Source organism: Limulus polyphemus, unplaced genomic scaffold (genome assembly GCF_000517525.1).
Source record: "Limulus polyphemus unplaced genomic scaffold, Limulus_polyphemus-2.1.2 Scaffold837, whole genome shotgun sequence".
Taxonomy (NCBI): Eukaryota; Metazoa; Arthropoda; class Merostomata; order Xiphosura; family Limulidae; genus Limulus; species Limulus polyphemus.
In genome coordinates, this window is record NW_013666447.1 from 157,771 (window position 1) to 179,706 (window position 21,936).

Genomic DNA, 21,936 nt, shown 5'->3' on the forward strand with positions numbered 1-21,936 from the left:
ATCTTTTTTTTTTATATTTCAGATTTGGTCCCAAATATATCTGTAAGTATTACCTCGGTTTTAACATTAGGTATAAGAATCATTAATATACAGAGGATTGAGTACATTATATTAAAATGATTTTGAACATGCAGATAGTCATATAGCAAGCACACCCAGTATAAAGCTGTGGCAGACCATGTATCAGAATTATATTTTGATATTGCTTGCCACTTTGTAGATAGTGTGATTCCACTGAAAATTAATTAGTTACTTATGGGAAGAGAATGTAACAGTCTTTTCCAGTGCAAAATATTTATACACTCAGATCATAAAGGTGTGTTCAGATTAGGGATTTAGGTTTTCCAAGATAGGAGTATCCCTTGCACTTAATGGAATTGGAAAACAAAAAATTATGGATCAACTTTAGGCACCAGGACCATCCAGAAAGAGACCTACAATAAGTTGTACTCCAGCTATGGTGATTGATATGTGGAATCTTGTAACAGGTGAGAATTCATAAACATAGAGGCAAATGGCAAATGCTGTCCATGTGCCCAGGCAACAATATGCAGCATAATCAAAAAGGATCTCCATCAGAAAAAATGAAAAAGTCACGTGTACACATGTAGCTACCATGAAATATCCTTTGAGCCAATGTATATATCAAGCAGCTGGAGTATAAAATGTGTATTCATGCTGTTCCATGTGAAGACATACCAGGAAATCTTGAATGCAACACTTGAGGATTTCTTTGTGATCAGACTGTTCAAACAGGAACTGGTAAATTGTTGTCCTCATACACTGGATTGATTATGGAAAGCATTCAGAGAGGAATGGTGTGCTTTGAACAGGACAACCTTTCAATGAAATCTTTATCTATGGAAAATATATTTTAAGGCTATTGTCAAGAAGCACTACTGTCAGATAGAGCATGGCCAGATGTGGAGAAATGTACTTTTAATGATGTATTGAATCTCCAGAGTCATTTTAATATAAAATACTCAACCTTTGTATATGTATGTTTGTTTCTAGGTAAGGTAAAATATATTGGTTGATACAAGTTTATAATTCAAAATGATGTAGTAGCATCAGCAGACACACACATATATATACAAAGAGATAATCACACTTTTATAGAAATAACTTGCATATGCTCATACCTTGGTGTGGTGCCTCAAATGCAAGTCACAATATCATAGATGATGTGTTTTACAACCTTTGGTTCAAGATGAATTCCCAAACAATGCATTGCTGTCACAAATATACTTATATCTGGAAGGATATATATAATAATTTATTCCAAGGAAGGATATTCGTAATGAAGTTAACAAGATTGTTAAATAATGTAGGGTTAAAAGACATAACATTTAGAAGAAAGTAACTTTCAGTGCTCTCTATGGCTATAGAAGTAGAACAACTTTTACAGAAGATCCTTTAGATTATCAGTAGGTTCTGAAAACATTCTGTAGTTATGCCATCATCCACAGAGTGAAGGTTATGAATATGAAGGAAATCACGTTGTTCCATAAAGCCATTGCAGTAAAGTTTGGTATTATCGGTATAATAAACAAAAATTTTAACTTTTCAGAAGCTCATACCTCAAAGGTTAACAAGCTCATAGCCACATTTTGAAAACATCAGCCAAAAGATAGCTGATAAAACTAGAATCACTTACTTGGCAAGTTGCTCAGTGCACCTGGAGTCTTCTTTTGTGCCTTTGGTATGCTTAAAATGGCTTTTGAAGCCAATATTTATATATGGTAGAGAGTATGTGGTTTGTGAATGACCTCACTATTTTTGCTGTAGCACATTTCTATCACCACAGAAACTTTGGTATTGGACAACCATCATATAGCCATGGCCATCAGAATTAATATAAATCAATAATGTAGGAAGTAGTTCCAAGGACAGTAAAGGAACCTAGAACATTGTTGTTATAAAATATGACTAAACCTCAGCAAATGTGTACATACACTTTTAGCATGAGTTTTTGAAGGCCAATTAATTATTCATATTTTACATTATTTAACATACTATTAATGATTCATTTTATTTCGAGGAAACTAATTTTTTAGGGGCTTATTTTAAATTTTATTTAGGGTATACAATTGAAAGCTATAAAAAAATATGTGTACTATTAATCATGTACTTCAGGTAAAACAGTGAACCTTTACACTGACTTTAAAAGGTTGTTTATAAAGTTGATCTCTCTTTTTCTTTTTTTTTGGCTTTGAAAAGTATATATTAAAGTCAATCTCTCATTTTGGCTTTGAAAAGTATATATAACTGGGAGCATGTTTTATGCAAGTTCCTAAAATGATTTAGTAAAATTATCTACAGTTTGCATGTTTCCTTAACCCTCATCAGCACACCTTTCTCGATAGTTTATCTTTTTATATCCATTCATGTAATTGTTAAGCAGAAACCATGGATCAATATGACACTTGTTTTCGAAACAGGCAGATGGAGTATGTAGCTACAATCTAATATCTGTCTGGGATCCATGAGGACCTCATACTATCATTGACCATCACTATAAATGCTTTGCCCTATAGCATACAAAACAAATTTCTAAACATTTACTTCACTATATATGCTGTTATAGAGGATAAACCATCAAAGTAGTACAATATCATCTCATCTGTTTGCTTATAACATCATTGTGATAAGCATGTATGCACATCTCATTCCTCAACAAATGTTCTCTGTGATGACTGGTTATAATTCCCTATTTTATAGAAACTTTGTTTGATAATTATTATAAATAACCTGCTTATTGGATTTTCAATCCATAGTCTACTATAAGAATATATATATATGTTGGGGTTTGATAAGACACAGGGTGACCCACAACGTACACTTTCAGTTTTCTTTGAGCTGAATTTTTCAATATCATGTTAATCTTGTATAATGGTGGATAATGACTTGAGTATAGAAGTATAATATAACTTTGGTATTTTTTTTTTTGCTACGCTGTTTGTATAATAAATGGTTTAATACTACTTATTCGCATATTGGGGATAATGTAATTTTGTAATTTCTTGATTTGTCAACATATTTCCTGTAGGATACATATATATTTATATTGTTCACATTGCATGCTAACCCTAATAAAATTGTAATGCAATTGGGTTTTGGAATTTCAATACAGAGCTTACTATAATGATAATGTTTTGCTGGTGTTTGGATGGACCCCAGGTGTTCTGTAACATACATTTTCAAAGGTGTGCTGATATATATTCATATATTTATTTTTGAATTTTTGTGTACTGTATGAGCATACTGTACTTGAATGAGCATACAATGTTTATAATTAAACAGGACTATTCCATAATGTTAATGTAATTTACTAATTTATGAAAGTTGGATATCCAGAGAAAGCTTTTGGGTTATTTGTGACAAAATTCAGGATGTTCAAATTGTAATCACTAAGACCATCATGGATAACTGGAAATTCATTTTTGAAGAGAATATTGCCTTTTGGAATTGAAAATTACACAACTGGATACTTTGTAATACAAAAGCAATTTCAAACATTTTAGTACTCGCATTCATTCACTCAGAACTCAACATTAGTGGTTATTTCATTGCCTGTGGTGACTAATACATGGTACAAAATATTTCTAGGCAAGTAAACTTATCCATTCACATGCCCCATGTTCCAAGTCAACTTTTCATAACAGGAATTTTCTATCAGACATTTTCTGGAGGGGGAGGGGGACTTTTTTGGTGACTGATGTGGTGTTGGGGACCTTTGAGTGCTAAAGTTGCAGTATGTCTATAGACACAATCTAATTTTATAGTCCCAAGATTTTTTTTTACAAGTATTTTTGAAATAAAACAGTTTTAAAGAGCATCTAGCCTTTTCATATCAAAAGTTATCACCTATAAATAAAATCCAAAAATTCTAGGGAAAAAGCCACAGTAAAAAGGTTTTTTATGAGTTATGTTTTTTTCACAGTCATTGCTGTAAATAACTTTGTAGTGTACTAAATAAATTCTTCCATATTCATTAGGCAAAAATTACATAAACAGCGTATGTACAAAACATTTCACATCATTTTCATGTATTTTCTGTAGCTCTTGTGAAAAGTAGATTTGTGGAGAAAGTTCATTTAAATGGAAGTTTGTTGTAGCAAAAGAAGACCATGCTTATTTAACATTAAACTGAATTCAGTGAATCACATAAACAGTGTTGTAGCACACATTGTACAAAATTATTTCTAAGTTTTGTTTCACAGTGTTTTGTATATAGATAATATTCAACTAAATTTTTAGGTGCTCAAAAATCAACTAGTTCAATTATGAACATTATTATTTGAACACATTGAAATTTATTGAAATTCACACAGGTAGTATTGTACAATCTACTTAAATAGACTGGTGACTGAAAAAAAAAAATCTAAACAACTATGAAAAAATGGAAATGTGAATAGCACAAAATCTTTAAAATTATACACTAGTTCTGTGTTTCTGTTGTTCATGGATCAGTCAACTAAACTCGAGTGAAAAAATATCTGTTTGTAACCCAATTGTATGAGGAATTTTTTTGTGGTAAAGCTGTTACTACTTTCATGAATATTGAGTGGATTTGCAAAAATTTTAATGTATGTGTGGTGTTGCTGTTATTATTATTTTTTATTATTCATAGAAATACATTAAAACAAAGAAACTACATCTTTTAATTATGCTCATCTTTCACTTTCACATCTTTTGTATTAAACTTGCTGACAACAAATTTTTTTGATTTCTTGGAGTATCCTGGCCAATTTTAAATGGACTAATACTCACTAATGATGATAATTTTAGGCTTATTTAAACAATGAAGCTAAAACCTTTTTGCTTTTTTTTTTAAACCTGTAATTTTTGATAATATCAATGTTTTTTTTATGTGCCTTTCCTTATACTTTGTGGTTCTACCTGCTGTTTTTTCTAATAGGAAAAAGTATGGATAATGTTGAGTAATTCAGTTCACACTACTTGCTTCTCCATTGAACTGCCACTCCTATATGTAAAATGTTTACTAACACTTGTGCATGTTACAAGCAATATTAGTCTGTAGAAGGATGGTGAATCAAGCTCTTTTAACAGTACTCTCCTCGATCACTTTGTATATGCCAGAAGCTCATTCTTTTTCCTCAGAACTACACCTATTAGATGTGTTATTTTTCTTGCAGTGTGTGTATATTTTAAATTGAAATATTTCAGTTAAAATTTCTCATGTGAATTGTTATCTAATAAGAATTACTATCATTCTTAAATAAATTTCTTTAAAAGAAAGATTAAAAATTGGAAACTAGAGCTGGTTTCCTGTTTATCTAAGTACAAGAGGACTAAGCAGGTTTCTTGTCTTTATGAACCCACTTAATTTCTCCTATCCTGCTACTTTTTTTGGCCCCTTTCTGATGTCCTCATTGAGAGTCTCAGAGATGACTAACTTCTGAAGGTACCCTTTGGCTTCTATATGAGCTCAGCTCTTGTGGACTACCTCATGGCTTTCTCTTTCTTTCAACACTGAGGGCCCATATATTTTCCACTGGATCCTGAGGATTTTTGCTCAGAGGAAGCAGTTATTTTTTTAATCTGCTTATTTGAGTTGGTTGTTCTGGCTCTCAAAGTTAATATTGACCCTCATTCAGTACCTATATTCACTTGGGTTTTTTTTTTTCTCATTTCACTTGCTGGGTATTTTTAACCTTTAAATTGCTAAAATGTGGAACTTCTGGTTTTCAAAGTTCTTGTGTGTCATTTTCTTTCTGCATGAGACATTCTATTTATTTTTGGCCCTAGCTCCTTAGTGTCCTTTGTTCATGTTGGACATGCCTCCTTAAGTGGACTGTTGCAGATCAGTAGGATATATCCAGAGATCCTTTAACTTCTTACATCTCTTTCATTTCATAACTTCAGCTCTTGCTTTCATGGTAGCTTGATTAATCCCACACATCCTTGGGTATCTTTTTCTCTGTACCTTGCCTGTACTTACAACAGTTCATGGATGCCCCCCTGTTAAAGTGGGTTGCAGGTTCGGACACCTTCACCTTTGCCGGTTTTAGGTCTCAAGAGGAATGATCTGTTCACACAATTTCCTCATGATGTTGATAGTTAACTAGGCTTGTTACCATCTTCAGCCATATCTGTTTGAATATCATCTTATAATGCATACAGGCAACTCCATTCATTTTTTACATCAATTGACATTGAGGTACTCACTCTAGGGACCTCTCCTTTATAGCCATAGAGCTCCTCTTTGGGGTCATAACCACAACATTTTGGTGTCAACCTGCTGTGTCTTAGAGATTTGAACTTGTGGCAGATTGACTGTATTGCCCAGCACAAATCCTTTCAATAGAGTGGTCCTTACACCCTTTGGTGTTTCAATAGATTTGTTCCCACTTTAGGAGTCCTCTTATCAATGCCTTTGTGACTTACCTCATTACCAAGCTTCCACTCTTTTGATCATGAATCCCAGTTTATGATGCTCAGATGGTGAATGCACTGAGTTAGGATTGATCCAACCTCATTCTGTCTAACTATCATGCTCTCTGATTCTTTCCCAGGATGGTGTCTAATTTGCACCACCCTTTACCAGGTTTATGTAAATTGCCTTCTTTGGCTACTCCTTCACCTCCTTGTGAACTAAGAGCCCTTTTCTGTCCCATCTTTGAGTTCCATCTTACGTCAGCCTTGGGCATCTATATTCCGCTGTGACATGCCAGGCCTTTATCTTCATTTGTGGATTTTCTCTGGTCCCTTTCAAGATGGGCAGGATTTTTTCTCAGTGTAACTCATTTTCATGCTTGCTCATATGGGCCATCCACTGTTGTAATTTATTAGGGCAAGTGGATGGTTTATTGATGTTGGTCCATCTGCCACTTAATTTCCTTCAAGTTGCCCAACTCTTCATCTTACTTCCTTCAGCTTATACCTGATCATGCCACCCATTATTCATACAGCTGTCGATCTAGGCCTGGATATTTTGAGTGACATTTTGGGTCCCATAGAACTGGGCTATCGTTGGAAGTTGCTAATCAATTAATCATCAAGTTCATTAGTTGATTACATTTGTTTAAGTTATTATTCTTACAAAAGACTTGGATAGTTGTGATAATTCAAATCAGTAACTTTGAATAATTGATTATTGTCGTGAGTTGTGACAATAATAGATTATGATGAACAACCTTGAATTAATTGAAAATGATAGTGAGAAATTATGATGCAATATTTCAATTAACTGGATACATGGAATAATCAAAAATAGTAATGATTGGACACACTAATTTTGAGCCCCCCAGTGGCACAGCGGTATGTCTGCGGACTTACAATGCTAGAAACCGGGTTTCGATACCCGTGGTGGGCAGAGCACAGATAGCCCTTGTGTAGCTTTGTGCATAATTAAAAACATAACTAATTTTGATTAGTTGATTATTTTCTTTTTGTTAATTAATCACTTATTTTACGTGACACTATGCTAATAATTGAGTTAATCACCCAGCTCTAGTGATGACTGATGCACTTGACAACAATTAAAATTATTCAGTACAATTATTTTAGATATAATTTATACATGGTCATATGTTATAATAAAAGGAAACTTACAGGCTGAACACCACATTGAAATATAAAGGTTTTATTTACCTACAAGGTTTCCACTACTATGAAAAGTTTTGTGGTAAATTGAAATGCAGTAGTAAAGTGAGGAAGTGTTTGAAAATAATGGAATGCACTTGTGTGGGAAAACCATAATTCAAACAATATTGTTAATGCTCGCAACAGTATGAGTGAATCTCTGTTGTGTTAGCATGGTGATGTGTCATGTTATTATCATGTAATGTGCAGCAGCCAATGAGGATACAAATTTACTAGTCCTATTGGCAAGTTAGAATAAAATATATTATTAAATATAAATATTATTTGGTTTTGGCTATATTACACTCTAGTAGAGTTTTTTATTATTATTATTAAAAAAAAATATATAGCTCCAGTCAAAGCAGTGTTTTGGAGAAAGATGCAAGGCTTTATCACTTGATATTAAATTGAAGTTGGGAAAAGTTGAAATATACTTAATATACTGCTGTAAATGATGAAGAATTTGTCACTACTTTGTTCAGTAATTTGCAGTCACTTGAAATTTATTTTAACAGCATATTTTTGCTTAAATAAATGTTTTGCTATAGCTAGATCTTAGTGAAAGTATGCTATTAAAGTGCAGACTCGGTCCATTGTGGCTGGATATCAACACCTTTGCTAACTGATTGTCAGAACACTCGCAGAAATATACTGTGTGCAATACAAAGTATGCATAAGGGGAAAAGTTAACATCTTTTTCACTTGTATTTGCACTGTATCTGTTATTGCTAGAATGTTTTGTAAAGTTGTTACTGTAATTTTTTACAAAATATAATAAAACATTAGTTATATAATTTTGGTGCAATTTATGTTCTGTTAAAATCACTTGATTCGATACTTGAAAATGACAGTTTTGTCATGAGAAGTCCTGATATTTTTTTCAATTTAGTATTTAGAGCAAGACAGTTAGTAGAATTTACTAATTGATTAATTATAGAGTTCATTAAACAATTATTCTCATAAAAAAACTTGGATAGTTGGAATGATTAAACCGTAATTTCTATTAATTGATTATTTTGCATGACACTAATTAATTGATTAGTTACTCGACTCTATTAGTGTCTGTTGACCATAATGTAGAAAATGTTGGTATATGGATAAATAATGCTTTTATGAGCATTAACTAAAAATATCTTTTAGGTCATTGATTCTTAAGTAATTCACGAGCTTCTGTTTTTCTTAGCATCTTATAATGCCTATCCTTCCAGTGAATCAGCAGTAAATCGTGTTTTGATACTCATGGTGGGTAGAACCCAAATATCCCACTGTTTGGATTTGTGCTTACAAAAAACCAAACCAAAGTATAATACCCAAAATTGATAAATTTGTTTCTTTGTGTATGTTTTAGTCTTGAAATACTATATAATTGAATAAACAGTGAAATACATTTGTAGCAGAACCTAAGACACTTGGAAAACAGAACATTTTATGATAAACAGTTATCAAAAAAATGTAAGGTTGTTTTTAATTTGGTAAATTATTTTATATGGATTGGTGGGTAAAGAATCTTATTAATTATTGACATGGTAGAATGATCAAAATATGTTTATCATTTTTCACACTCATGTATTTATCATGTATCCTGTGCTTAATGAGAAATGCACAATTTTTTTGTAATTTCAATTAATTCAGTGCTTTATTTTTCTAAAGTAACTCGTAGTTATGTAGATTATGTATTTTTATGCCATAAATTCATTACGTTTTTCTTTTAAGTTACAAGATGATGTTATTGCTGAACAAAATGATTTCATAAAGAAATATCTGGCTGATCAACAGAAGAGCTATGCAATACAGAAAGAAGCCCGTAGACTTGTAGAGCTAGGTAAGATGATAATGGTTTGTTATATCTATTATAAAAATTACAATAGATTCCGTTAAGATTTACTTGATCTGAATACTTTTTTGAGACTCGTACTATGTGGTTTCAACATCATATGTTGGGATATTACAACACATTTACATTTTTATTAAGCTATAAGCTTTTGGTTCTTAAGATAGAGCCTTCTATAAGTATTTCAATGTGTGTGTGTGTGTAACAGTTGTTACTCAGTGAAATAAATACATTACTATTAGCAACATTGCAAAAAAAATTTACTGCTAGCAAGACAACAGTGAACACGAAAATCACATTAGTAATTCCTGTTCATATGTAATATTAGATGGGAAACTGAGCTTTTCCAGGGTTAAGTATTCAAAAGGAACACAAAATTATTATATTTGAAAATCAATATACTAATTTCTTAATAAGTATTATAATTAATATCTCATTTTGATTTTAAATGTACAAAAATAACGAAAATCAAAATGAAATATTAATTATAATATTACGAATTAAAATAAAAAACTAATTTAAAAAGTAAAGTTCTGTATTCACAAGACAAAATATGTGTACAGTGAATGATACATATATACACACACACACACACACACACATATATATATATATAGGAAACTAAATGCCCACTTTATGTGTGTATGAATGAACACAACAGAGACATCAAAACTTGTAATATCAAGAATTCTCTTATAGCATTTCACACTTGAAACAGTGATCCCAACACCAGTCTCAATCAATAACAAATTTCTGTACAGGGATCCAAGCTCAAAAATAATGAAAATAAAAGAAGCTACTGCTATAACAGCCAATCACAGTGTATTAATAAAAACTTTAAATACCCTCTAAATGACTGCTGGGTTACATTAAAATAAATTAATGTATTTTGGTTATTTGTTGAACAGAAGAGCTTAACCATTTAAAACTTTTTATTTCTTGTCTATCATTCTCAACAGTTTTGCACATTTTTAAGCACAGTGCAAAGTTTTCTGTTTTATAACTTACCCCTAGAGGGTTATGTTTTTTAATTATTGAAAAGTAAATTGTAAAATATACATTGTATAATTTATTTTCATATCTAATAGCGCTACAAATTGAAATTTTTTTATAATTATTGGATTGCATGTTTTGTTGTTTTGTAGGAAGTGCTTTAATAAGTTCTTGCATTTCTTATCCAACTGTATTTCACATCTTCAGGTTGTATGTAGTGATATAGGCATTAAATCTTGATCATAAGTTAATTTTATGCAATACAAATTGTGCTGGTAATATGTATGTTTCAGATAATTAAACATATTCAGGAACTTGCCTGTTATTTGTCTTGTACACCATCACGAAAAATGTTTGTATTTATATATAATTGTTAAGTAAACAACTGCATTCGTAAAATTATACACTTTTAGTAATATTTAAAAATGTTTAACAAGCACCATTGTCTTGTTTCACATTGATTAAAGTACGAAAAATTCACATTCAATATATTTAATCATATTTAAGTTTATGCTGTATATAACATTTTAAGATACAAATAAAATTGTTGTAAAACACTTGCTGATGTAAAAATTTTGATGTATCAAATTTTATTGTTCAAAATCAGAGAACTACAGATCTAGTGATGCAGAAGCTTCATCATCACAAGAAGAAGAAGGATCTCCAGAAAAAGATGATAATAAAAGGAAAGGAAAAGTTAATGAAGAACATATAAAAGCTAGTGAAGATGTTGCAGTGGATCAGTTAGGGGATGTTTCTTCTCCTGAAAAAAAATCCCGTAGAAGGACAAGAACTTCATCCAACCAAGAAAACAAAGATTCTGAGGAAAAAGATGAGCTTTCATTTAAACAGCCCTCAGAACCACAGATAATAAAAACTCCGGAAAAAACACGAAGAAGAACAAGAAGCTCTTTACAATCAGAAGATAAAGATCTAGAGGTAGCTGATACATGTGATCAAACAAAAGACATTGAAGAATTTACAGAAACTCAAGGAAATACTTCTGTTAAAACTGAAAAAGTAAAACAAGAAGGTGAAGAAATAAATCATGAAACTGAACCAGAAAATAAAACACTTCATCCACAAGAAGGTAGTACAATCAATTTGAATGCTGCTGTAAAGCAGACAGACCAGCCTGCAGTAAACGTTGAGATACAATCCACAGGGAAAAATCTAGAAAAAGATTTTGAGAAAACAGATAGTAAAAACACATATTTGAATAGCAAACAGCCACATGAAAAAGATATCAACAAAAGTCAAGAACTGGAGAAAAGATCCTTAGATTTACAACCTGAAATCCAAGTTGAAGTAAATACTAAGAATTCTATAAAGAGTAAGACTTTGATAGAAATCACTGGCAAAAGTAAAGAGAAAGTGAATGAAGATACTAATAACAACTGTAACAAGATAGCAAATGAACCTGTTGATCCTCCAAGAACAAGAAGGATACAGAGAAACAATTGGAAGACCAGGAGGGATTCTGAAAAACTTAAAGAAGATACCTTAGCTGAATCAAAAATGTCATCATTTTTAAAGACTGAACAGTCTAAAGAAGAGAGTTTCACAAAAGAGGAGGAGCAACTGCAAGGAAATCAAGAAAGTAAACAATCTAAAGAAGAGAGTTTCACAAAAGAGGAGGAGCAACTGCAAGGAAATCAAGAAAGTAAACAATCTAAAGAAGAGAGTTCTACAAAAGAGGAGGAGCAACTTCAAGGAAATCAAGAAAGTAAACAATCTAAAGAAGATAGTTCCACAAAAGAGGAGGAGCAACCGCAAGGAAATCAAGAAAGTAAACAATCTAAAGAAGAGAGTTCCATAAAAGAGGAGGAGCAACCGCAAGGAAATGAAGAAAGTAAACAATCTAAAGAAGATAGTTCCACAAAAGAGGAGGAGCAACCGCAAGGAAATCAAGAAAGTAAACAATCTAAAGAAGAGAGTTTCACAAAAGAGGAGGAGCAAATGCAAAGAAATCAAGAACAGACCAAAGAATATGAAAACAAATTAGTTTTGGAAATGTCTCAGAAAGTAGAATCAAATTCTCCATTGGAGGAAGTGATGAAAACTGATGTTAATGGGCATCAGGATGAAGCAAAAAAACTCTGCATTAAAGAATTGAATATACAAGAAAAAAACAGAAAAACTGAAAATAAACAGCAAGAAGTTGTTGATAAACTTAAGAAACATCAAGATCTAGATCAGAAAATGGATACAAGCCATGGAGATGTACCAGAAAGATCCAAACTTGAGGAGCAAAATGAATATACTGAAGCTGAAACTGATAAGAAAGACCATTTAAGGAGCAACAAAAAAGAAGCAGATAAAGAAAAGAAAACTGATGTTGAAAATTATTCACATGAGGTTGGGGAAGAAAATGCACAAGACTTTAATGAAAGAAAAAAGGAAATTACCGAAAAAGAACAAATAAAAGAAAATGATGAAATTCAAAATAAACATGAAACAATCGAAGTTTTAAAGATTGAAAATGAGCAAGAATCAATCAAAGAAGAAAAAACTGAAATGAAGATAAAATTAACTGAGCAAGAATCTAAAACTGGCCAAGAGGAGACAAGACAATTAGAATTTAAAGCAGGCTTAAATCTAGCGAAACAATTAAAAACTACAACAGAACAAGAACAGGCTCAGAACTTAAGAACTGAACAAGAACAGGCTGAACAAGTAGGTGTTAAAGCTGACTTACAATTAGCTGAAGAGTTAGAAGCTACAATTGAACTAGAACAAACTGAAAACTTAAAGACTAAACAAGAACAGGTTGGACAAGTAGAATTTAAAGCTGGCTTAAAATTAGCTAAAGCATTAGAAACTACAACTGAACAAGATCAGGCTGATAACTTGGGGACTAAACAAGAACAAGCTGGAGAGTTAGAATTTAAAGACAACTTAAAATTAGCTAAAGCGTTAGGAACTACAACTGAACAAGATCAGGCTGAGAACTTGAGGACCGAACAAGATCAGGCTGGACAGTTAGAGTTTAAAGACAACTTAAAATTAGTTAAAGTGGTAGAAACTACAACTAATCAAGATCAGGTTGAGGTCTTGGAGACTAAACAAGAACAGGTTGGAGAAGTAGAATTTAAAGGTGGCTTAAAACTAGCTAAAGCATTAAAAACTATAACTGAACAAGAACAGGCTGAGAACTTAGAGACTAAACAAGAACAGGTTGGAGAAGTAGAATTTAAAGGTGACTTAAAACTGGCTAATGTGTTAGAAACCACAACTGAACAAGCACAGGCTGAGACCTTAGAAACTAAAGAACAAGCTGAAGAAGTAGAATTTAAAGGCAAATTAAATTCAGCCAAAGTGTTAGAAAGTACAACTGGACAAGAACGAGCTGAAGAAATGGAAATAAAAAATATACAAATACAGGCTAAGGATTTAGAAGATAGAGAAGAACAAGAATATATTGAAAATATAGAAACTAAAATCAGTGTTGAACAGGCTGTAGAAAACACAGATGAAGTTGATCAAGAACCTACCAAATGTATTGTATTAGATTATGAAAACAAACAAGTGGTGGAAACGAGAGCTCATGATGACGAGCATTTCTCTGGGTATAAAAGAAAATGTGATACTGATGATGATATACAAAGAATAAAAGTATCAAAAAATGATGAAATGAAAGAACCAGAAGACAAGCGAAATAGTCGAGAGATAAATGTTCAGGTTAGTACATCCTTTAATGATTTGCTGTTTAATGCACAGAAAATAATTTTAAACTTCACTCATAATACATGTATGTAATGGTAATAAAAATTGTTCCTTCATCATTTGAACTCTTAAGATGGTCAAGAAATTGAGAATTTATTTAATATGTGTATCATGTAGGTACACTGTTTTATTTACTTGCAGCCACTTTAAAGATAGCACAGTGTCTGTTAATTTAGTTTGATTTATATTTCAATCATTATTCTTTCTAGATTCATGAATATTATATATATACTGGATCACATTCAAAGGAATAGCTTTTTTTTTCAGCTAATTACATATTGAGTGTGTCTACACAGTTTTATAAAAGAGTATTCTATAGTGGATGTCATAAAAACTTAAAATGCTTAAGGGCTATGTATCTTGACACAAAAGTAATTATTTGAAATTACCAACATATTATTGGTACAGTGGAATTATTTATACGATTGTTTAAACACCCATTTATGTATATATGCATTGCTTATACAGATAATTTGTATCTTGGAAAACCACTCAAGCTTTTCAGAAATATGTTATTCTTTTTTTTTAAAAACCTCTGTGTTTAAACAGTACACAGTAGTAAACTATAAAAATAATTTACAGTCATGAAGTATGCTGGTATGTAGTATTCACTGTCTAGAATTTACATAAATTATCTACTACTACTAAAAGACCTTTTTTTCAAAAACATTTTAATACCTTAATGAAAAATGCATCAAAACATTTAATGGTTGAGTTTAAGGAATGGCGACACTTTTGGCGTGCAAAAGTTAAAGCAGAATGGTACAACTGTGTATTACATAACCAGATCATTTTTGTATTAATTTTTTTTATTCTGAGTATTTACATATTTTCATCAGCCACTGGTAATGATGCTGTTGTCTTCTGACATTTATGTGTAAAGCTGTGCAGATAGATTAATTTGCTTATCATTATTCAGTTACATTCAATTAATCAGTTGTTCTCATGTGAGCCAAAGATAGTTGGAATAACCCAAAATGGTAACAATCAGAAATACTAATTCCAAAATGATATACTTACCTCTCTGCATACAGTACCCATTCTTTGTGTGTCTGCTTTAGAGATTTTATGCATGTCACTGATCTTGGGCTGTTTTTTACCTAAGTTATGTGTTATAACGTGAAATGGTCTTGTGCATGATGTAATCATAATGCGACAATATCCCTTCGCCAATGGGTGGGTGATACATTCTCATTTCCTTTTTAAACTTGGATGCCTTGGGAAGCTGTTTGTACTTTTCTTCCATGTCTCTTCTGTTGATCTCAGTCCTTTATGATGTACTGTCCCTGATCTCCGTTTGTGTCCAGGTGTTATTTGGTACAAACGGCTCCATTTCAGTGTTCCTGCAATTGTTTATTATTGCCATTGGGATTACTCGTCCTCCACTCAAACTGGAAGGATTCTTCAGCTAATCGAAATCATCTACTCCTACCTGGACGGAGATGCTTGCAGCTGTATCGTGTTGCATTTCATCAAAATCTGCCTCTTGACTCACTTTCTGATCTCGCATTTTCGACAACCCTTTGACGAGGTCCTTCAAGCTAGATTGTGGACTATGCCCAACATATTTGTTACATATTATCTCCACCATCTTTTTGTTTCCCTCTGAATACTGCCTCCCACCAGTTGCCATTCTCCAGTCTACTTACAGCCTTTAATGGGTGAGAGCCTCTTTTATTTCTTAATCCATTTATACTGTTCTCCCATTCACTACATTGGTATATATTTATATTTCACTGTCCTTTCCAGACTGTACCATCCATGGACTATCATGGAAAAAGCCAGCAGTGGGGGAGTGTCTGCCTACTTCTTTGGCTCACACATGCCTGCTTTTCAAATTAAGTTTTGTGGTAATCCATTGCAGTTTTTCCAGTAAAAGATCTTTGTGGTGGTAAGTTCAGTCTGGTCTGGCACATCTCCAGTGTCTCCACAATGCAAATTCCTCCCCCTGGTCTTCAAATGGAGCATAGGAGACCCTTGCCACTCTTTAAGTTTCTAGTTGCTGGGGTGGTCAACTTGGAGAGTTCTTCACCCATTATGCAATCTCTTTGGAGAGAGTCTAAGTGGTCAGCACAATGTGGTGTGGAGTATAATATGCCAATTTCCTGAGATGGATGCAATTTCCCACGAGTATTACCCATCAGGTAAACAACACCCACTATAGGGTGTCACACTCTATGGGCTTTCCCCTTCAGTCACCTTCTCTAAAGGGAGCTCATCTAGCTTTCCACAATTGCACCAGCCTCTCCACCACATCATTGTGGGATTTTAGCTACTGTGTGGAGTGAGGTAAGTATGTTGGTTCATAAATTAATATTTGACCTTACCTTAAAATGTATTTCCAATAGACACCCCTCTGAACACCTTCCCACCCTTTCTTTCCGCTACTGGTGCACATTAGTCTTGCCCCATCTTCAATTGAAGTTAATTTTTATTGCAAGTACTTCTGGGGATCTACTGTTTAAGGAGGATTTGTCACCTCATACTAATGGAGGGCTATTATCACATAATCGGCACTAGCATAGTTTGTCATAACATGTGTCTTAGGTGGAGGATAGTTCAAGACTAGGTCATGCACAAAATCTCAAAGGCAAACATGTGAGGAATAGTTACTGTGTGCAGACAAGTAAGTATTTATTGGAAATACATTTGCAAGTAAGAAAAATTTTAACTTTCAGTTATTCAATTGTTTTAATTTTTGTGAGACTTAACACTTATTAAGTTGGTCAACTTTATTTAATTGAAATAACAAAGAGAAATCCTAATTGCAATATTTTTGATTGCCTGAATAATTGAAACAATCAGAAACACTAATTTTGTTTATTTGATTATTTTTGTGATATTAATCGATTTGATGATAATATTGATTAACGTTGTTTTCCATCATCCTGTTGAATGTAATTGATGTTCACAGGATATCAATTAATTAAGTTAATCACCCAACTCTACAGTAGTGTTTGAAGAAAGCAAACTAAGCATGGTTATTTTTATCAAAATGTAAAAGTGTAAAACTAAATATTAAAACTAATTTCCAGTATACAGATCAAACAGTTCTTATGATATGGTTGCTATTGATTTTTATGACTTTTGTAAAATATTTTATTTCACCAATATTCAGTTGGAAGGTACTTTGAGACATTAATTAGAGAAATTTAGTTTGGAGAATCTTGGGACTTCTTTAAAATTATTATACTACAAGAACTATAAGCTAACAAAAATATTTAAATAGCCTTTAACTGTATGATTACCAATAGGGTCTATATCGTTTTTAAACAAGTTTTTCTAAATAATTTAAGCATAGAGTTGCTTGTAGGTCCCTAATAACATACAAGTTAACAAAAAATACATAAACAAAAATTCAGTTAGTATTGCAGTTAATCCAGTTAATTACTGCTATGATTTATTATGTATTTTACAAAGAAACTGGGGTGATTTCATACAATTTTTTGGAGGTAGTTCTTTACACTGAGTGTTGTAATAGGGAAAAACATAAAATTACTTATTGTGATGTAGTTAGTGCACCCTCAGTAGTAGTGAATGGAATACAAGCAAGTCATTTATTTTATTTGAGGATTAACTAATAGTATCTAATACATTTAGATGCGTTTATAATTCAAGCAAGAAATCTGGAATTAGTACCACAAAAATTTGATTTTTTTAACACTTCCATAATTGTTTATCTGTTGACAGCTGATAAATTTCTGCCCACTCTGTGAAGTATCAGTAATAAACAACACGTATTGATTATTATTTGTCTTTTATTGTAGGGGTTCAACAGTACTTAGGGCTATCCTTTGCAATGCTGAACCTACAACTGCTTTTATTTATGAGTGGCATGTGCAGTATAGTCTGTATGCCTCTCTACAGATACATGATCGGAAACTATCTCCACAAGTTGGCTGTAGGGCAAGACACTCCATGGTGTCTTTCGATTCTCATATTATGTAAAGTTTGGAGGATTCCAAACCTCAGTGACTTTAGGACCATTAGCTGTATCACAGTTTGGGCTCCATGCTTGCTTGAGTCATAACATTGGCATAGTACACCCTCTTATATTTTTAATTGCTTAAATAATTTTCAGTGGCTATGTGACCCTATGCTACATTCACTGAAAGGGGAAGGTCACTTTAATTTGTCAAACAGCGACGAATGCCTAAACTTGACTTGAGTTTTTTTAGTTGACCTTCCTGAAGCTTCCGTGTTGTCATATTTGTTATCCATCCACTAGAGAAACTGATGTCGTTGGCATGAAGTTGAACAGAATCATGGTACCTTAAATAAAGGTATTCTATAAGTTGTCTGGTAAGTGGTATATAGTAAAGTTGTACTTCTGCAGTGTTATCTTTAAAACTCATAAACTGTATGAGTGATGCGTGGTCTACCCTGATGTGGTATTTTCCAGCTCACACATTTACCTCAGAGTGGTCAGTTAAGACCTGCTAACTGGAGAGTCAAGGATACTGAGCTGCAGAGCATACTTCTTCCTAAACTCTCATTGATTTCTTAATTCAAAATACAATAGTAGTAACTGTTACTAAACATTAATCCCAGTGTGTTTGTCTTAAAAAAAGAGAAGCATGAAACAAATCCACAAATAACATAAATGTTTATTAAATACAAAAACAGAACACGGTACAATATTTAAAAAACAAAATGGCATTTGTCATCAATATTTATTGAACTGATAAAGATAGGTGAGAAACTTTTATTTAAAAGCTCTTACCACTTGAAATATAGCCCGCTTGATAAGTTAACTAAAGAAATAAAATGAGCTAAAAATTGACTAAAATGCTTAATTTCAAGTTAAGAAATATACTCTTGACTCCCTCATAAGTGAGAATATGAGAGAATTCAAACTTTAAAAACATGTTTACTTGAAGTAAATGTCAAATCTCAAACTCTGTAAGAACCCTTACCATTCTTGTAGCCTTAAATATAAAAGTTAGAAAAAAATAACAAAGACCTACCTATTCTAAAGTCCTGCTGAACATTAAAAATCTGTTAAAACTATTCAAAAATTCTGAATCTCTCAGAGCAAGTCTGACAAATTATACTCACAAAGTCATATTTGCTCTCTGCCCATGATCAGTGAGTGGTCTGTTTGTAATGTTTCATTGTGCAAAGAGTATGGTCACATTTAGCTGTTTGTTCTTCATACTGCTGACAAGAAAAACTGTCTCTCTAACTACATTACAAATTATATTTCTCACAAAATTGAGTAACTTACTTTAGTTTTTTCTCTGTGTCATAATTGAGAACAATGAAAAATACAATAATTTTCAAAATCTTACACATTAACTAAGGTAGTAGAAAACATTGTACATTCCCATATTACATGTACAATGAATTTTCTTTCTTACAATTGATGGTGGTGCTTGACGAGTACTACAGTCAAATATTTCTCTCTCTCAGTTGTGCAGTAATGGTGTTTGGTAAAAGTTGGCATTCTACTTACACGTGCTATATAACACAGTATACCATCTTGCACTTGCAGTAGCGCTAATCTGATTCCATGTCACTTGCATTTATAACCAGGATGACTGAAAGATCTCATTTTAGATTGGACTTGTGAATCAACTAGTATTGTTTTTTATCAACTTGAATGACTGTTTGGTCTTCAGTCCATATTATATGTTGTTCAACCATAGTTAATGCAGAAAGTGCATCTATCATGGTAAAAGTAGTCACAAAGTATCTGTGATATGATGCAAAGCCTCAGGCTTCTTAGTTATAGATTAGGTCAAGGCTTAACGCTATACACATTAGCTCTAGGATCTGTACTGAAGAGACAAGGTCAGTACCAAATTCTTAAAAAAGTAATGAATTGTGAAATAATTATGATATGCCAGTGGCCCACTAAATATCAGTATTGGTCTGTATACACTTCTTATTATTTTTTTAAGAAACTGTAAATTTATCTATTTAGACTTTAGTTTTAGACATGCTTCTCTTATATGCTGAATATCATTCACTTTTTACCAGTCTAAGCCTAAAACATGCAACCATACGCAACAATACTGTTTATATATATAGTAGTCAATGTTTCCATTGGAAGTCACACATTTTGAGTTGTCAGCTGCTCAAAAGCAGCTGTTATTTTACACAGGAAAACCTTTTTAATAGGGTTATACTCATGTACTGGTATCAGCCATATTATCCATTTTACCAGTATGGATTAATCGGCTGATATTTAAAAAATATCTGTCAAATGTTGAGCTAATTGCTCTTCATCTTATCCTTATGATTTGTGAATTCAGTGGACGTATAGAAAAAAAAAAACTTCTTATTTTAAAATATATATATTTTACTAGAAAAACAGAACTTTGTAAGTGCTCATAAAATATATTTTAGTGCAAAGAGACAAGCAGAAAATGTTTCTTCAAAGTATAATGTAGAACTTTTTTCAAGAAAATGCAACTACATTTTCTGAGTATAAATGAAATAGACCACCTTAATGTATTCTTTACAACAGGATAGCATCATGCTTATGAAACATTAACTGATGTAGATGTCACAGGAATTCTTTGGATTGGTCAGAGAGAACACCACCTTAAATTTATAGTAAACATTTATTTCACTTGTGAAATACCACTATCCTACTAAACACACTAGCTAAACTGACTATTACTGGACTTTACCATCACCACCACACTACTGATGTCACTTCACTGATTTTGATGATTTGCTCATTACTCTGCTGACCTTATTTATACAATAGCCATTTCTCTATAACATCTAGAAATTTGTACTTGTAAATAATGCATAGGATAGTTCCAGAACTTTTCACATAGTTACACAGTGCAATGGAAATGTCTAAAAATATTTCTCTCCACATACTTTACAAAGTTAAGAAACTTGTAGAGCATTCAGTTGTATTACTAAAATAGAGACCCTCCCCTGCATTAAAACTAACTGGGCTCATAGTCTGTCAGGCTACCTTTTGTTTCAGCCCACCCTCTGCAGTTGCAGGGGTATACTTATGCCAGTGAGAGCATTCCATATAGGCTAATACACAATGCTTAAGAAATATCTTAATCTTTCCACAGTATTATAGAAAAAGATATTTTTCCAGATTATTTAATACACTTGTACAATGAGTGACTATCTCGTTGAACACTGAATGCAAACAAAGAATTTATGATATCACATCAAAATATATAATTTTATATAGATATTTCATGATCTAAGTTGGGCACAGTCTAAGACCTATTTTCCCATTGAAGTGATACATGTGAAATGATCAATGTTTTATGTCATGCCTAAAGTTATTCAAGTATAATGAGCTATAGACTGCAAACTTATAATTGTTATTCAGAAGCTGAAAGGAGAATTTTGGATTAATTATTCATTAGACCTGCTTCTTTCTTCTCAGATCATAGCATGTTCCAAGTTATTGGTAGCAGCCAATACTTTTTTAAATATTGATATCCATCCTTGGCTTAAAAGTGATACTAGTATGTCCTTACTACTCAAATGCTAAAATTAATCACTTTCATTTACCAATAGTTAGATATTAAGTGTGCTGTACTAAAGAAGGGAAATTTTTCCAATACATTCAGTCATTCATCTTTATGTAGAAAGGAAAATCAGTTAGCAGGTTTTACCACATTCACTCGTCTAAAGGTTAACAAAAACCTTGGTATATCCCCTTTATTTTTTACAGTTACTACTGACTGATCATTCTCTGATGGTTAGATTATTTCATCCTTGAGCAACTGATTTATCTCAGTGCTGCCTATATTCCACATGCTCCATAGAAGCCCAAATTATTGTTTTTA

The 21,936-nt window shown here is 32.4% G+C and overlaps 1 protein-coding gene across 6 annotated transcripts in view; it reads left to right on the top strand.

The window, feature by feature from the left end:
* The window catches only part of LOC106460800 (apoptotic chromatin condensation inducer in the nucleus-like), a 75,150-nt gene that overhangs the window by 17,515 nt on the left and 35,699 nt on the right, over nucleotides 1–21,936 (top strand). For 3 of the 6 annotated variants that reach the window (XR_002610842.1, XM_013920539.2, XM_013920540.2), the window contains 3 exons: nucleotides 23–42; nucleotides 9,322–9,430; nucleotides 11,040–14,113. Coding sequence is in view for 5 of the 6 variants with exons in the window: in XM_013920539.2 (XP_013775993.1) it covers nucleotides 23–42; nucleotides 9,322–9,430; nucleotides 11,040–14,113 (3,203 nt within the window). In the remaining variant the exon portion in view is untranslated. The remainder of the gene's footprint in view (nucleotides 1–22; nucleotides 43–9,321; nucleotides 9,431–11,039; nucleotides 14,114–21,936) is intronic. The other 3 variants (XM_022387591.1, XM_022387590.1, XM_022387589.1) reach the window with 3 other exon arrangements.